The sequence below is a fragment of the Neolamprologus multifasciatus genome, chromosome 5, assembly GCF_963576455.1.
Source record: "Neolamprologus multifasciatus chromosome 5, fNeoMul1.2, whole genome shotgun sequence".
NCBI classification, from domain to species: Eukaryota; Metazoa; Chordata; class Actinopteri; order Cichliformes; family Cichlidae; genus Neolamprologus; species Neolamprologus multifasciatus.
The window spans coordinates 14,524,814-14,537,742 of NC_140443.1; the positions used below are offsets into that span (position 1 = coordinate 14,524,814).

The window sequence follows — 12,929 nt, forward strand, 5'->3', positions numbered from 1 at the left end:
CGCCCACCTGACTACGTTCTTTCAGCTATGTGTAAAAAGAAAAACGGAAGCCTGGGCGTTCTTCCTCTGAGAAAAACAAAACAAAAGCGCTGTCTGGGTGAGAAATTTATCTCAAGGTTAAAATCAAAACAGAGAAAGGAAAACAAGGCGAAACTAGTATAGTTAAGGTAAGAGTTCATTTGTTCCCTTCTAAGGAGACGAAATATTATATGTTTATAACACAAACCAAAAGTGAAAGTAAACCTGGCCGCCTTCCTGTTATACAATTCTGTTCGGTGTATTTTCAGCTTCTCTCTGAGAAAAGATGTCTTTCCAGTCCGAGGAGGATCTTTCCTGTCCCGTCTGCCATAACATCTTTAGGGATCCTGTTTTCCTATCATGCAGCCACAGCTTCTGCAAGACTTGTTTGAAGAACTGCTGGGCACAGAAGCTGGAACAGGAGTGCCCAGTCTGTAAGAAAAGGTCTGAGCAGAGTGACCCACCCTGTAACTTGGTCCTAAAGAACCTCGCTGAGGCCTACTTAAAAAAGAAAAATCAGAGCGTTTCGGCAGGGTCTGAGGTTCTGTGCTGTCTGCACTTTGAGAAACTCAAACTCTTTTGTCTGGACCATCAGGAGCCAGCCTGTGTCATCTGTCGTGATTCGAGAGCACACGTCGACCACAAGTTCTGGCCCATCGATGAGGCCGCGCAGGATCACAAGGAAGAGCTTCAGAAATCCCTAAAACCATTACAGGACAAACTGAAGGTCTTACAAAAAGCGAAGGGAAACTTTGATATAACAGAGCAACACATTAAGACCCAGGCTCAACAAACAGAGAAGCAGATCAAGGAGCAGTTTAAGAAGTTTCGCATGTTTCTAGATGAGGAAGAGAAGACCAGGCTGGCTGTTCTGAATATAGAAGAGCAAGAGAAGAGTCAGCAGATGAAGGAGAAGATTGCTGCTCTGAGCAGAGAGATGGCAGCTCTTTCGGCCACAATCAGAGCTGCAGAGGAGGAGCTGAAAGCTGAAAACGTCGCTTTTCTGCAGGACTACAAGGGTACAATGAACATGGTCCAGCTGTACCCCCATCTGGATGACCCACAGCTGGTCTCAGGAGCTCTGATAGATGTGGCCAAACACCTGGGCAACCTGGGTTACAACATCTGGAACAAGATGAAGAAGATGGTCTCCTACTCTCCTGTGATTCTGGACCCAAACTCTGCCCAGCCAAATCTCCTCATCTCTGAAGATCTGACCGGTGTGAGCGTCAGTGAGAAACAGCAGCTTCCCGACAATCCAGAGAGGTTTGACTTCTACCCCATTGCTATGGCCTCCGAGGGCTTTTATTCAGGCACTCACAGCTGGGATGTTGAAGTTGGAAACAGCACAGACTGGAAAGTCGGTGTGTTAGCAGAGTCTGTCAAAAGGAAGGGAGAGCCGCAATCTGGATTATGGAGGCTAGGGTTTTATAAAGGTGAATACACCGTGCGCTCCTTGCCAGAGTCTTCCATCGTTCTTTTTTTAAAGGCGGTCAAGAAGGTCAGAGTTCAGCTAGACTGGAACAGGGGGAAGGTGTCCTTCTCTGATCCTGACACCAAAACACACATACACACCTTCACTCACACTTTCACTGAGAAGATGTTTCCATACGTAAGTAATCTGAGTAAAATCCCACTGAAGATGTTGCCCGCATCAGTGAAGTAGAGTGGTAGTTTATAGCCATGAAGCCAGAAGTGGTGGAAATAAACACACAAATTGCATGACAACTAGTTAGAGAGCTCACATGATAAAACTATCCTTGTTTAAAATAAATAAATACACTTCACAGTTATGACACATTTATCTCATATTAATACTATTTAACTGTAGAGAAATGATTCAGCTTAGTCTAATGGGGCAGTTTGTTTATATAGATTTGGGGTACAAATCCTTTTCAGAGGATGGTGTTTTATAGCTTTATAACCATATGTAAGGTGGCTTTTAAATTCTGTGATACCAACTGTTACAACCTAAAAAACCTTGGGGCGAGTGATTGTAACGAGTCTCAACTGAAATTGAATTTCAGTCCAATATGATGAATCCTTCTTTTGTGTTGTTTATGAGACACTTTGATAATCATACAAAAAAGAAGTGATAATCTCAAATTATTCCGCTTTAATGTTTTAATGTATAAAATGATGTGTTTGTGTAAGTAACAGATTATCTGGCATTTATGTGGATTGCTCCAGTTAAACACAGTTTTCATTTTAAGAGGTCAACAGATATGTTATCTACTAAATGTATGAGGTTTAACATAATTCACCGCCGTCTGTCTGTTTTTATGTTTGAATTCAGTTATCCAATATGTGGCTACTAAAATACTTTACACTATAGCAAGTCATCTCTTTATTTCTCTTATATTGAAATGTTTTCCCAACAATGCATTTAGTTTTCATTTCCTTCTGAATGTTTCTTTCTATTTCAGTTCCTGTTAGTTTCAGGTGTTGTCATTTGAGTGTAGCTTGTATTTGTTTTGGTTTCCTGCATTGTAAGGGGAAAACTGATGATGTAATAGGTTTTATAACACAAGTTATCATGTAGACATCCTATTCTCAATAAACATTTGCACCAATACCTGCTCGGTTGGTTTTGTTGACAAACTGGATTAAGTGTGACTAAACCTGAAAAAATTAGCTGGATATTTTATTTAGTTTTCTTCAAGTTAGTTATTCTGTTCCATCCAGTAACATCAAATCACATCTCTGTGACTACAGGACCAGAGGTTTGTGTTTCACTGTTATCTTTAATGTGCTGATTGGTTGGTAATTTAATGTTAATTTTCCCTCGGATGTTCTCGCTAACATGTGAAACATAGTTAAAAATACTGGAATGATTGATGGCGTTATTCTGGTACCTGTCACCAGGCATGGGAAACTTAAACCTGCTATTCTAAGTCTTTTATACATCACAGGAGACGGCCATGTCGCCGATCATGCCATGCTCAGTCGGATTGCAATCATTCATCAGCAAAGACACTTCCACAAGTTAACCACTTAGTGAACCATTTCCACAAAAGCTGGGTATGACAGCATGAAACAAGAGATGTTCTCCTTTTTTAGTATCACTTCACTGTTCTCAAACCCAAATCTTAATCTTCAAAATGCACGCGAAGGATGGAAAACATTCATGATTTTGTTGTATCCTTTTTTTGGCTTTGGGTGGAAGTGGATATTTGAAGAACTTTGTTCTCAGCAGAGTTATTACAGTTTTGTATTTTCTAATGGGCTTTTATTTGAATTCCATCAAAAAAAAAATTAATTCAGTTTGATTTTGGTTTGTTTTCTGAGTGGATCTGCTTAGTTATATTATTTGAAAATATTTATAGTTTAATTTTTTTTATGGTTACAGTGTGGCGGTAAGCATCAACGACACAGAGCTCTCAGTTCTCACTCCTTCTTTATTAGTCTCCAACATCAACTGAACATATCGCGCCACAAAACACAGGAACACACTTCCTCAACAGTGGGTGTGAGTGGAGCCCTCTAGTGGTCCGCCACAACAGTATTAATTTTGGTCCAAACAAACTCAAAAAACAGTGGGTAAACTGACCCCAGGCCATGAAACAAGTACCACAAACAAAAGTAATGAAAGAGAAAAAAAACGTAAACATTTCCACAATGGGATACAGCAGTAAGTCCAGGGAATTCAGTAACTAGCCAAAAAAGACCAAACAGAAAAACCCATAAATGTCCATGACAGGAACACTGACAACTGATCTTGTGCTTATTAAACTAGCACAAAACGATGCCTTCAAAGAGGACTTACAAATATTGAGTCATTTGTCAAGGGACAAATTTTGTTGGGGTAAATAATGTACTGTACCAGATGGTAAATTCACAGTGAAATATTCAGTCTGTCTGAATGTTTGTTCCTTGATCTCATATGATAGGTCTGCAGATCTACTGATTGCTATAAAACACAGTTTTATAGGTAATTAATGTTATGTCATTAAAAAAAACAACAACATACACTTACCACCTTGCCTCCATGATTTCAGATGATTTCAGAGGCCTAGAGCCATATTACCTCAAACAGTTTGCCTCTGTCCCCCCCACCCCACGCTTCAACCAGGAAAATTTGTCCCAAAAGATCTGCATGCTGGGAAAACGTGGCACAGAGTTCAGTATTTGTCAGAGGAAGTCGGGAGGAGATGGACTAATGAATATCTGTCAGACATCACCCTTAGACAGTTGTTTCCAGAGTACCAGTGTGTGAGTGTGAAGCAGTGTGATGATCTGATCTTTCCATAAACTGCACAGGAAACACATTCATTGCTCTAAATCAAAAATTTAAACTCTAAAATGCACTGGATGGATGAAGATCATCATTTTGTAGGAGATTTCTTTAGAGATTTTCTTTATTTGGGATTCGATATTTAAAGAACAAGATGCAAGAAAACATTTGGCAAGCGTGACATGTTTGTATTACAGAGGCTTGAGCACAAGTAGGATAAAATGTACAACAACAGAATTAACAGATTGTAGCTAAATACTTAAAAACCTCATAAAACCTCTTTTGAAAATACCCTCTCTAGACTCTAACTCCTTGGATAATTTTAGAACCATTTCCAAACTCAATGTACTGTATCCATAAATTAAACACTGGATGCCATAGAACTTCCTGCAGCGAAATGGGCAAAAGACAGAATAATCATGACTGTTCTGATGCGTCCAACACATTTTTCATTCTCTTCATTACTCATTTGTATCTCCTTTTACTTTTATCTCTTGTAACTTTCTTTTGAAAGATGCCTTATAAAAAGTTATTATCATTTTTTTTAATTCAACCATTTCCCATTTTTAATAACATTCATATAGCAATATAATCTTTAATGATTAGTCTCATAACTACATTAGCTAATTGATTTAATTGTGTAATTGTGTTGCTAATGGGAATAATTTAAGTCTTTCTAAAGTAAAAGTCAGACTATTCCCTTTAGCAGTTAATCACTTCTGGCTTTAGCGGGCTTCATGGCCATTGTGGACTTTGCAGATCTTGCTGCAGTCCATATAACCCAACAATGTGCGACAAATGAGGGCTGTGTTCTTCCAACGGTGCTGCCACTGAAATGGGATACAAATACACCTCCTCACCAAAAGCCAAAGTGGGATGCATGTCAGGACCTGGGGGAGGACACATTATAAATAAATCAAATTGGTAAAAAGATGAGATGCTTGATGTCAGACTGTGAGCGGTCACATACCACTCATGGCGGACATTCTGGCAGCACCAGCTGATGTGGCATGGACTCTGTAGGGTGATGCTGGGATGTCATCACCTCCATATTTTATAATGATGGTGTACCAGCCGTCACGGTTCGGTACGTATGATACCCGGTATGTACCGTCCCCGTTGTCATAGATGCTGGCCTGCTTATGTTTACCACCCTGGTCCTGAAGAGGAAGGAACGGAAGTTAAAGTGAAATATCTGTTTTACCGTATGTATATAAGTGTGTCTGATACAGACCACGACGAGCACGCTCAGTTCACCCTGGCCAGCATCTTTAGCGTCAATGTTAAACTCAGTGGGAAATGTGGCAGAGACACTGCTAGTCAGCCCAGGGCCGCTGGCTCGCACTTTGCTGGCATCGTAAGTGGACAGAATCCAAAACCTGAAGAGACCGAAAGATCAGAGACAATCAGTACAGACTCTGATTCTCAGGGCACAACAGCATGAACCACAGCAGCAACCAGATATGAAAAGGCCCAGATATTTTAGCTACAACCATCTGACCAGTTTATGCCAACTGGCAAGAGATATTTCTTTACTGGTGTCCGTTTAAATCCAGAATATTATTTAAAATCCATCTCCTCACATACACGGTCCCAAATAATCAGTGTTCATCTTACCTTAAAGACCTGATAGTACCATATCACCCCATTAGAGTACTTTACTCTCACACCGCAGGCTTACTTGTTGTTCCTAGAATAATATCAGTAGAATTGGAGGCAGACCCTTCAGCTTTCAGGCACCTCCTCCGTGGAGCCAGCTCTCAGATTGGACTGGGTAAACAGAAACCCTCTCTACTTTTAAGATTAGGCATAAAACTCTGTTTTTGGCAAAGCTTATGGTTAGGGCGTGATCAGGTGACCCTGAATCCTCCCTTAGTTACGCTCCAATAGGTCTACGTGTTTCTTCTTCACTCACCTTGTGTTTATACCCCGCTCTACATTTAATCATTAGTTATTATTAATCTCTGGCTCTCTTCCACAGCATGTCTTTTGTCCTGTCTTCCTCCCCTTACCCATACCCAGTCACACCAGATGGCTGCCCCTCCCTGAGCCTGGTTGTGCAGGAAGGTTCTTGATGTTAAGAGGGAGTTTTACCTTTGCACTGTTGCCTTCATTTGATTGTTGAATAGACAAATCAGAAGTACAACCTCTAAATTAGTTATTTATTATCACATACAAAAAAAAGATTCTGATGCTGAACTTTTTAGTGTGTCTAATTTTGAAAGGTGCTGAATAAAAAAAGAAAGTGAATTTTAACCCAACCTCAAAATAAAATGTACAAAGAAGAAAAGACAGGACTTTGTACTTCATCCAATACTTAAAAAGGCCCAAAACATAAATCATCAGATGGCCCACATCAGATTAAACCCAGTGAGAATTGAGTTATCAAAGCAGGTAATAATAGTATCCTAACACTATCAATCATTTGTATTTTTCTCCTAAATCCCAAACCCAGTAGATTTTTTGTTCGTATTCTCAGGAATACTGGAGTCCACCACACTCTTTAGTGGGAATTCCTGTAGACAGAAAAATTGGATACCTTTCTGGCTTGTCAGGAGGCTGGTGCCTCTCACTGGTCAGATCTTCGGAGACAGAGCGTTCTGGATGACCAGCGTTTGGAGTCCCAGGAGCGTAAAAAAACACCCCCTTCATCTTGTTCCAGATGTTGTAAGTCAGGTTTCCCAGGTGCTTAGCCATATCTATAAGAGCTTCTGAGACCAGCGGTGGATCATCCGTTGAGGGATACTGCTGGACACTTTTCAGTGTAGCTCTGTAGTTCTGCAGGAATGAGACATCTTTAGCTCTCAGCACTTCCTCTGCAGCTCCTATTGTTTGTAAAAGAGATGACATCTCTCTGCTCAAAGCCGCAGTCTTCTCCTTTATCTTCTGACTCTTCTCTTGCTCTTCCTTCTTCAAAGCGGTGAGCCTAACCTTCTCTTCCTCATGTAGAAACTGGTGAAACTTCTTAAACTGCTCCTTGATTTGTTTCTCTATGTGTTGATCTTGGAATTTTATGCGTTGCTGTGTTATATCAAAGTTTTCTTGCACTTTTTGTAAGACCTTCAGTTTGTCCTGTAATGGTTCCAGAGATTTCTGAAGCGCTTTCTTGTGATCCTGCACGGCCTCATCAATGGGTTTGAACTTGTGGTCGACGTGTGCTCTCGACTCACGACAGATGACACAGGCTGGCTCCTGATGGTCCAGACAAAAGAGTTTGAGTTTCTTGTGGTGCAGACTGCACAGAACCTCAGACTCCACTGAAGCACTCTGATCTCTCTCCTGTAAGTAGGCCTCAGCGTGGTTCTTTAGGACCAAGTTACAGGGTGGGTCACTCTGTTCAGATATATTCTTACAGACTGGGCACTGCTGTTCCAGCTTCCGTGCCCACCAGTTCTTCAGACACATCTTGCAGAAGCTATGGCTGCATGACAGGAAAATGGGATCCCTAAAGATATCATGGCAGACGGGGCAGGAAAGATCCTCCTCGGACTGGAAAGACATCTTTTCTCAGAGAGAAGCTGAAAACACTGTTTTTCCGTGTCGTCGTCTCTGTGTCGGTCTTCTGTCTTTAAGCTGAAGCTTCTCTCTCGCACTGCTTGTGCTTTTCTCAGAGGAAGAAGAAATTTCTGGTTTGGATAACCAGATAAAGATTGCAGTTTAACCAGAACAAAGGTGTGTTTTACTGTTAACCAACAACTGTGAAAAATATTTAGATGGTAGATGTGTCACTTATTTAATGTTTAACTGTGATTGCAAGGTACTGTCAGTCGATCAGAGCTCGTTAATAGTACATCCAATGTGGGACAAAGTTCGAAAACTAAAACTTGACATTCTTGGCAGTGCGTTTGCTTCAGACTCGTTTATGATGCCTTTACCACAGCTGTTTTTTTCCACAAATATTGCTTTAGCAGTTTGAGGCGATCCTTAGGCACAATAGAACTACGGTTGCTATGTAAGTAACAATTACTGCATAAGATGTGTTACACAAATTGTCAAACAATATAAAGGCAAAAACATGTTTCAATTATTTCCTAATAAAGAACCAAGATTTCTGAAATGTGTATAGTTAATTACCTTTGCCATCAAGTGAAGGTGGGTGGGTCTTTGTGCCTTTTATATTAAAGTCTCCCCCGCCCCAACTATCACATCAAACATTAGCTCCAACAGGCACAGATGGGTTTTTAATAGAAGAGGGAGAAAAAAAAAAAAAAAAAAAATCATATTGAGGAAAGAGGATCCCGTTTATGAAAGACTTGTGGATTATGGGATATTGACAGAGTACAATCAGAATTTTTGCTACAATGAGGAATTAATAGGTGCATCGATAAAATTTTAACTTAAAACCCCACTGTAAATAATAGATTTTTCTCTTGTCTCTATTCATTTCTAACCCTGCCCATTCTGGTCACTCCCCAACACAAATCATGGCACCATAATCCTGCTATACAAAATGAGGCACACCAACATTTGGCACTAAAGTCAGTCGTAAAAACTCCTGCCTGCCAAATAAAAGGCAGCTTTCCACTTGCATTGTGTGCCAATCCAATAAAACTGGAAGACAGCTGGAGACATGACCTCAATGAAATGAAACACTTAACTCTGACATTCTAACTGTTCTTTATTTTAATTATCAAATGTACATCATATCTCAGGGTTTAGTTTCACATTAAAACACCAATTCCCCAATACAAAATGAGAAGTTTCCCCTTAAATCCCACAAACAAAAAACAAAAAGAACCCCACAACTTTCATCTCTTAAGTATCAAAAGTAGCAGTGATAAGGCAACATTAAATTCATGTAGATTTTCAGATTTACACAAAAACTAAAGTTCTGACCTTTAATTTTTCATCTTAGATCTGCTTTAAAATGTTTTCAATCAAAACTGAGTCAGATCTGCTCGTATGAAAATACAAGAAGAAACAAGAGAGAAGACAGAAGGACATCTAAACTCCAGCACATAATTAAGTAGTCTGTTGAACAGTGCAGGAAACAGTAGTGTGAAGGCAGCTTCAACAATCATTGACTCGTTATGGCAACCTTTAGTACACGCGGGACTCTGGCAGCTAGTTTAGGCGCAAGAAACATTAAACATCAGTAGTTGGCGTACAGTTTGACAGTTTAGTTTGTCTTGGAGTAAATTAATGACACGGACAACAAACAAACAAAAAAAACAAAAAGACAAATCCAGTTCTCCTTTTTTGAGATGTTTGTTTGACATGATCACTTTTCTTTTTTCCATCACAGTGGTTCAGTAATTTTGTTGAGGAAAGGTTCTGCACAGATGTGGTGATAACCGCCCGGTTCCCAGCTAAACCAGTAGCATATTCTCTTCATTGTGCATTTAAACTATTAGGAAACCTCATGTCAAGGTGAAATTCCAGTTATGCATATATATTTTTGCACATAGGTATTTAAAAGCTTCGGATCTACTTGTTTCACTTCAAACTTAACATATTCAGTTCAATACCAACTGATGTGCAGGTGCATGAACTACCTGTGTAAAACCAGCAAACGTTAATTCACGAATCTAGGATAAAAATTCAAGTGCAAAATGAGCCAATTGAAAATTGCAGGGCAGTTTTAAATCGACAGACTTTAGATCTTTTACCTTCAGTCAGTTCAATCTAGTAAACTAGAGTATACCTACCATTTCGCTTCAATGATTCACTACCAGAAAAGTGTCTAAGAGTTCAAAGTCTCTATTCAGTGGTGCATTTATTTTCTCTAATGTTTTCTTTAATTCTGACATTTTTCTATATCAAGGAGAAATACTTCAAAATGTAAATGGGTTGCTTCAGAAAATCCTCAAATCATCTGATTTGAGCTGAAAACAAAGTTAGCAGAGAAAACGTTGCTCAGCAGCTTGTTCACTGGACAGTTATTTGTAGTGCAGCTAATGTGTCTTAACTCAAATGGGGATGCAAAATGGTGCAGGAGGAGAGACTGAAAGTTTCTTGGCTCATCAGGGGACGGCGACATGGAAGGGGGAGCCCGGGATGTGGTCCTCACCCCACTTGACCACCAGGATGTAGTTGCCCCGTTCCTTCAGCACGTAGCTGACGTTGTACTGCAGGTTGCCCACGTGTTTGACCAGCACCTCATCACAAGGGACCTGTGGGCCGTGCACACCCACCAGAAGCATGTTCTTACCTGGGAGGAGGTAGAAGAACATGTATGATAGCAAATTAATCTTTGAATATGTGACTTTTCATCTTTGTGAGTTTTAACCTGTGCACTGAAAGGAAATACTTAAATGATTCTCTTAAAAGATGGCTTCTACATGCAGTTCCTCCGTACCTGCTTTGCTGCAGTCGACAGTGAAGTTGCTCCTCTGGCCCACAAAGGCCTTGCTCAGGCCAGCTCCTCGGCTCACCACCTTGCTGGCATCGGAGTCACCCAGCCTGGGCATGGCGCTCTGCGTGAAGCTGCTGGATGCCCGAATTGCCGGATCCAGTGTCAGGGTTGATGTCTCGCTGGCGTTTGTTACATTCACAAGGCGAGGACCTGAAAGGCAGGAAAAAAGTTTCTTTACTATGTGGTGCAGGCAGATGAAACACTGGTGACAGAATTTAACAGCCATTTCTTGTTAAGAAACGCTGCCAGAGAGGTTATGTGAAGTCTGCAGTTTTCGATCCAGTAGTTTATATTGCTTTAAAACCAGAATTTGGGCTTGGATGAACTTGAAAAGTGATCCAAATCTGAATCACGGAACATTTGTAACCAGCTTTAACTAAGAGCAGCATTTTACCTGTGACTTTGGCCTTGAAGGGACTCCCAGTGATGTGGTTTGGGCCTCCGTATTTAATGCTGATCAGGTAGTTTCCAGGTGCCATGGGGGTGTACTGCACCTTGTAGCCTTCAGGAACTTCCTGACAGTCCATCTTTACTTTTGACGGGCCCTCGATGGTCACAGCCAAGGACCCGGGGCCTGCCTTAGTGTTGTTAATGATGAACTCTGACTGGGTACCTGCAAGAGTTAAGAAGTGTGATGTTTTGGTGAACAACTCCAAGCTGGTATACGTGAAAACTGAGCAGTGGATAAATCACACTGAACTTTGCTCAACTTTATGCTCTAAACAGGCTCACAGCAGTTATGAAGTGAAAAATTTAAGGCTGCAGCAGGTAAAACAGTTACTCACCTGTTGTTCCTCTCTCCAGTCCTGATCCGTATGCTGAAACCAAACCAGGCTCTCCAGTCTGTCCTGGTTCCCCGACTCGGACCTGGAAAGGACTTCCCGGGATGTGAGAGCCATTGAATTTGACATCAATGGTGTGGACGCCATTCTCCCTGGGGATGAACCGGATAGCGTACTTGTCTAGAAGACAGTACAGAAGGGTCTGTTAGCTGCAGCGATTTCATAGTATGTGCCTTTGTTCTTACTGAAGTTTCCATAAATCCTCTGGAAATCACCTTTACAATTAAAAAAAATAAATTAAAAAAAACAAAACAAAAACCCAGACAGGCACAGGCGCACACACACCTCTTTCCAGCTCTGTGACGACACACTTCTCCAGAGCTCCAGAGGGACTGTGGACTTTGGCATCCATCTTGCCTTTGGCTCCATTTAGACGCACCGCAAAGGATGCTGGGTGATTCACCTTCAGACCAGACTCCTGTTGGTTTCGCACAAAGTCAGTTTACAGGACGGACATTTGACAAACAGGAAAAACATCTTAAACACACACACACTTTTTGAAGATCAGAGTGCTAAAGACAAAGAACTTCAGTGCATATCCTCTGCTCTACTCTTACCTGAGCTCCACTTAGTGCAACTTCAGCAGACAGACTCAGAAGGGTTAGACTGTCAGTAGATTAGTCTTATGAGGAAAAAAAATGTCATCAAGCTGATCTACTCTTTGGTTTAAAGCGTTTCCATCTCCTTGGTCTTACAGCAGTGATTTATTATTCTCATTAAGAACCGAGATCTTTATCTTCTGTCTGAACTGCAAGAGCCAAAACAAACAAACATAAATAATGCAGACTCAGAGCAGAAGAATGTCTCAAGCTATAGACAAAAACAAACTACAGTCTCTAAGAAGACACAAGGAAGTCTGTCTGCTGCAGCTGGGACACCTGGGAGCTGAAGAAACAGATGATTGTACTGTTAAAAGCCTTTAAATGAAACACAAGAGAAACACCAACAGTTCCACACCAGACAAAGCGAGGGATGACCAGAGCCAGGCAAAACTGCACGGACGACTTCCTGACCACAGGTACCCAAACTCAGCCACTCAAAAGAGCTTTTTACTTTACATAATATATCTAGTACAAACCTGTGAAACAGTGGCCATCCTTAAGATAAAATGCACTTAAAACTCAATTTATAAAATAAATTTCTTCATAGTCTACGTGATAAAGTCCTTCAACCCAACAAGCATCTGGAAGCTTTGCTGGGATGTCTGCCATTCAAACCCCAATTACCATGTTTATACTGTAGTATCTAAAAGTCTACACCTGACAAACCCACACCTGTATTATAATTACATTAAATACTAAAAACTGAACACTTTCAAACAATTAATAAGAGCTAAACTGAAATGTGTAAACCCACTCAAGACACCAAGTGAACCTAAAGCGGACTGAACCCTTTTTTAGTCAAAGTGGAAACTGTATGCGTTTGCCTGGCTGCGGTCATATCCATGAGAGCAGTTGCATAAAGAACATTTAGTTTAACC

General features: G+C 40.8%; 3 protein-coding genes across 7 annotated transcripts in view; 1 reads left to right on the forward strand and 2 right to left on the reverse strand.

Annotated features, from left to right (window-relative positions):
• On the forward strand, positions 1-3,342 carry LOC146518210 (E3 ubiquitin-protein ligase TRIM39-like). Its single transcript, XM_085160554.1, has 2 exons — positions 1-167; positions 288-3,342. Exon 2 carries the CDS (start codon positions 305-307, stop codon positions 1,682-1,684), a length of 1,380 nt encoding a protein of 459 aa, XP_085016680.1. The 5' UTR covers positions 1-167; positions 288-304; the 3' UTR covers positions 1,685-3,342.
• A 15-nt stretch (positions 3,343-3,357) lies between these two features.
• On the reverse strand, positions 3,358-8,741 carry LOC146518211 (E3 ubiquitin-protein ligase TRIM35-like). The gene is made up of 4 exons (XM_085160557.1): positions 6,792-8,741; positions 5,487-5,631; positions 5,223-5,412; positions 3,358-5,142 (listed from the first exon to the last, which is right to left on the reverse strand). Exons 1-4 carry the CDS (start codon positions 7,751-7,753, stop codon positions 4,988-4,990), a joined length of 1,452 nt encoding a protein of 483 aa, XP_085016683.1. The 5' UTR covers positions 7,754-8,741; the 3' UTR covers positions 3,358-4,987.
• Positions 8,742-8,852: 111 nt separating this feature from the next.
• Positions 8,853-12,929, reverse strand: part of flnba (filamin B a) — a 64,318-nt gene continuing 60,241 nt past the window's right edge. For all 5 annotated transcript variants that reach the window (XM_085160536.1, XM_085160534.1, XM_085160533.1 and 2 more), the window contains 5 exons: positions 11,735-11,867; positions 11,393-11,569; positions 11,002-11,220; positions 10,551-10,757; positions 8,853-10,403 (listed from right to left, as the gene is read on the reverse strand). In XM_085160536.1, coding sequence (XP_085016662.1) covers positions 10,216-10,403; positions 10,551-10,757; positions 11,002-11,220; positions 11,393-11,569; positions 11,735-11,867 — 924 coding nt within the window. In that variant the 3' untranslated portion in view covers positions 8,853-10,215. The remainder of the gene's footprint in view (positions 10,404-10,550; positions 10,758-11,001; positions 11,221-11,392; positions 11,570-11,734; positions 11,868-12,929) is intronic.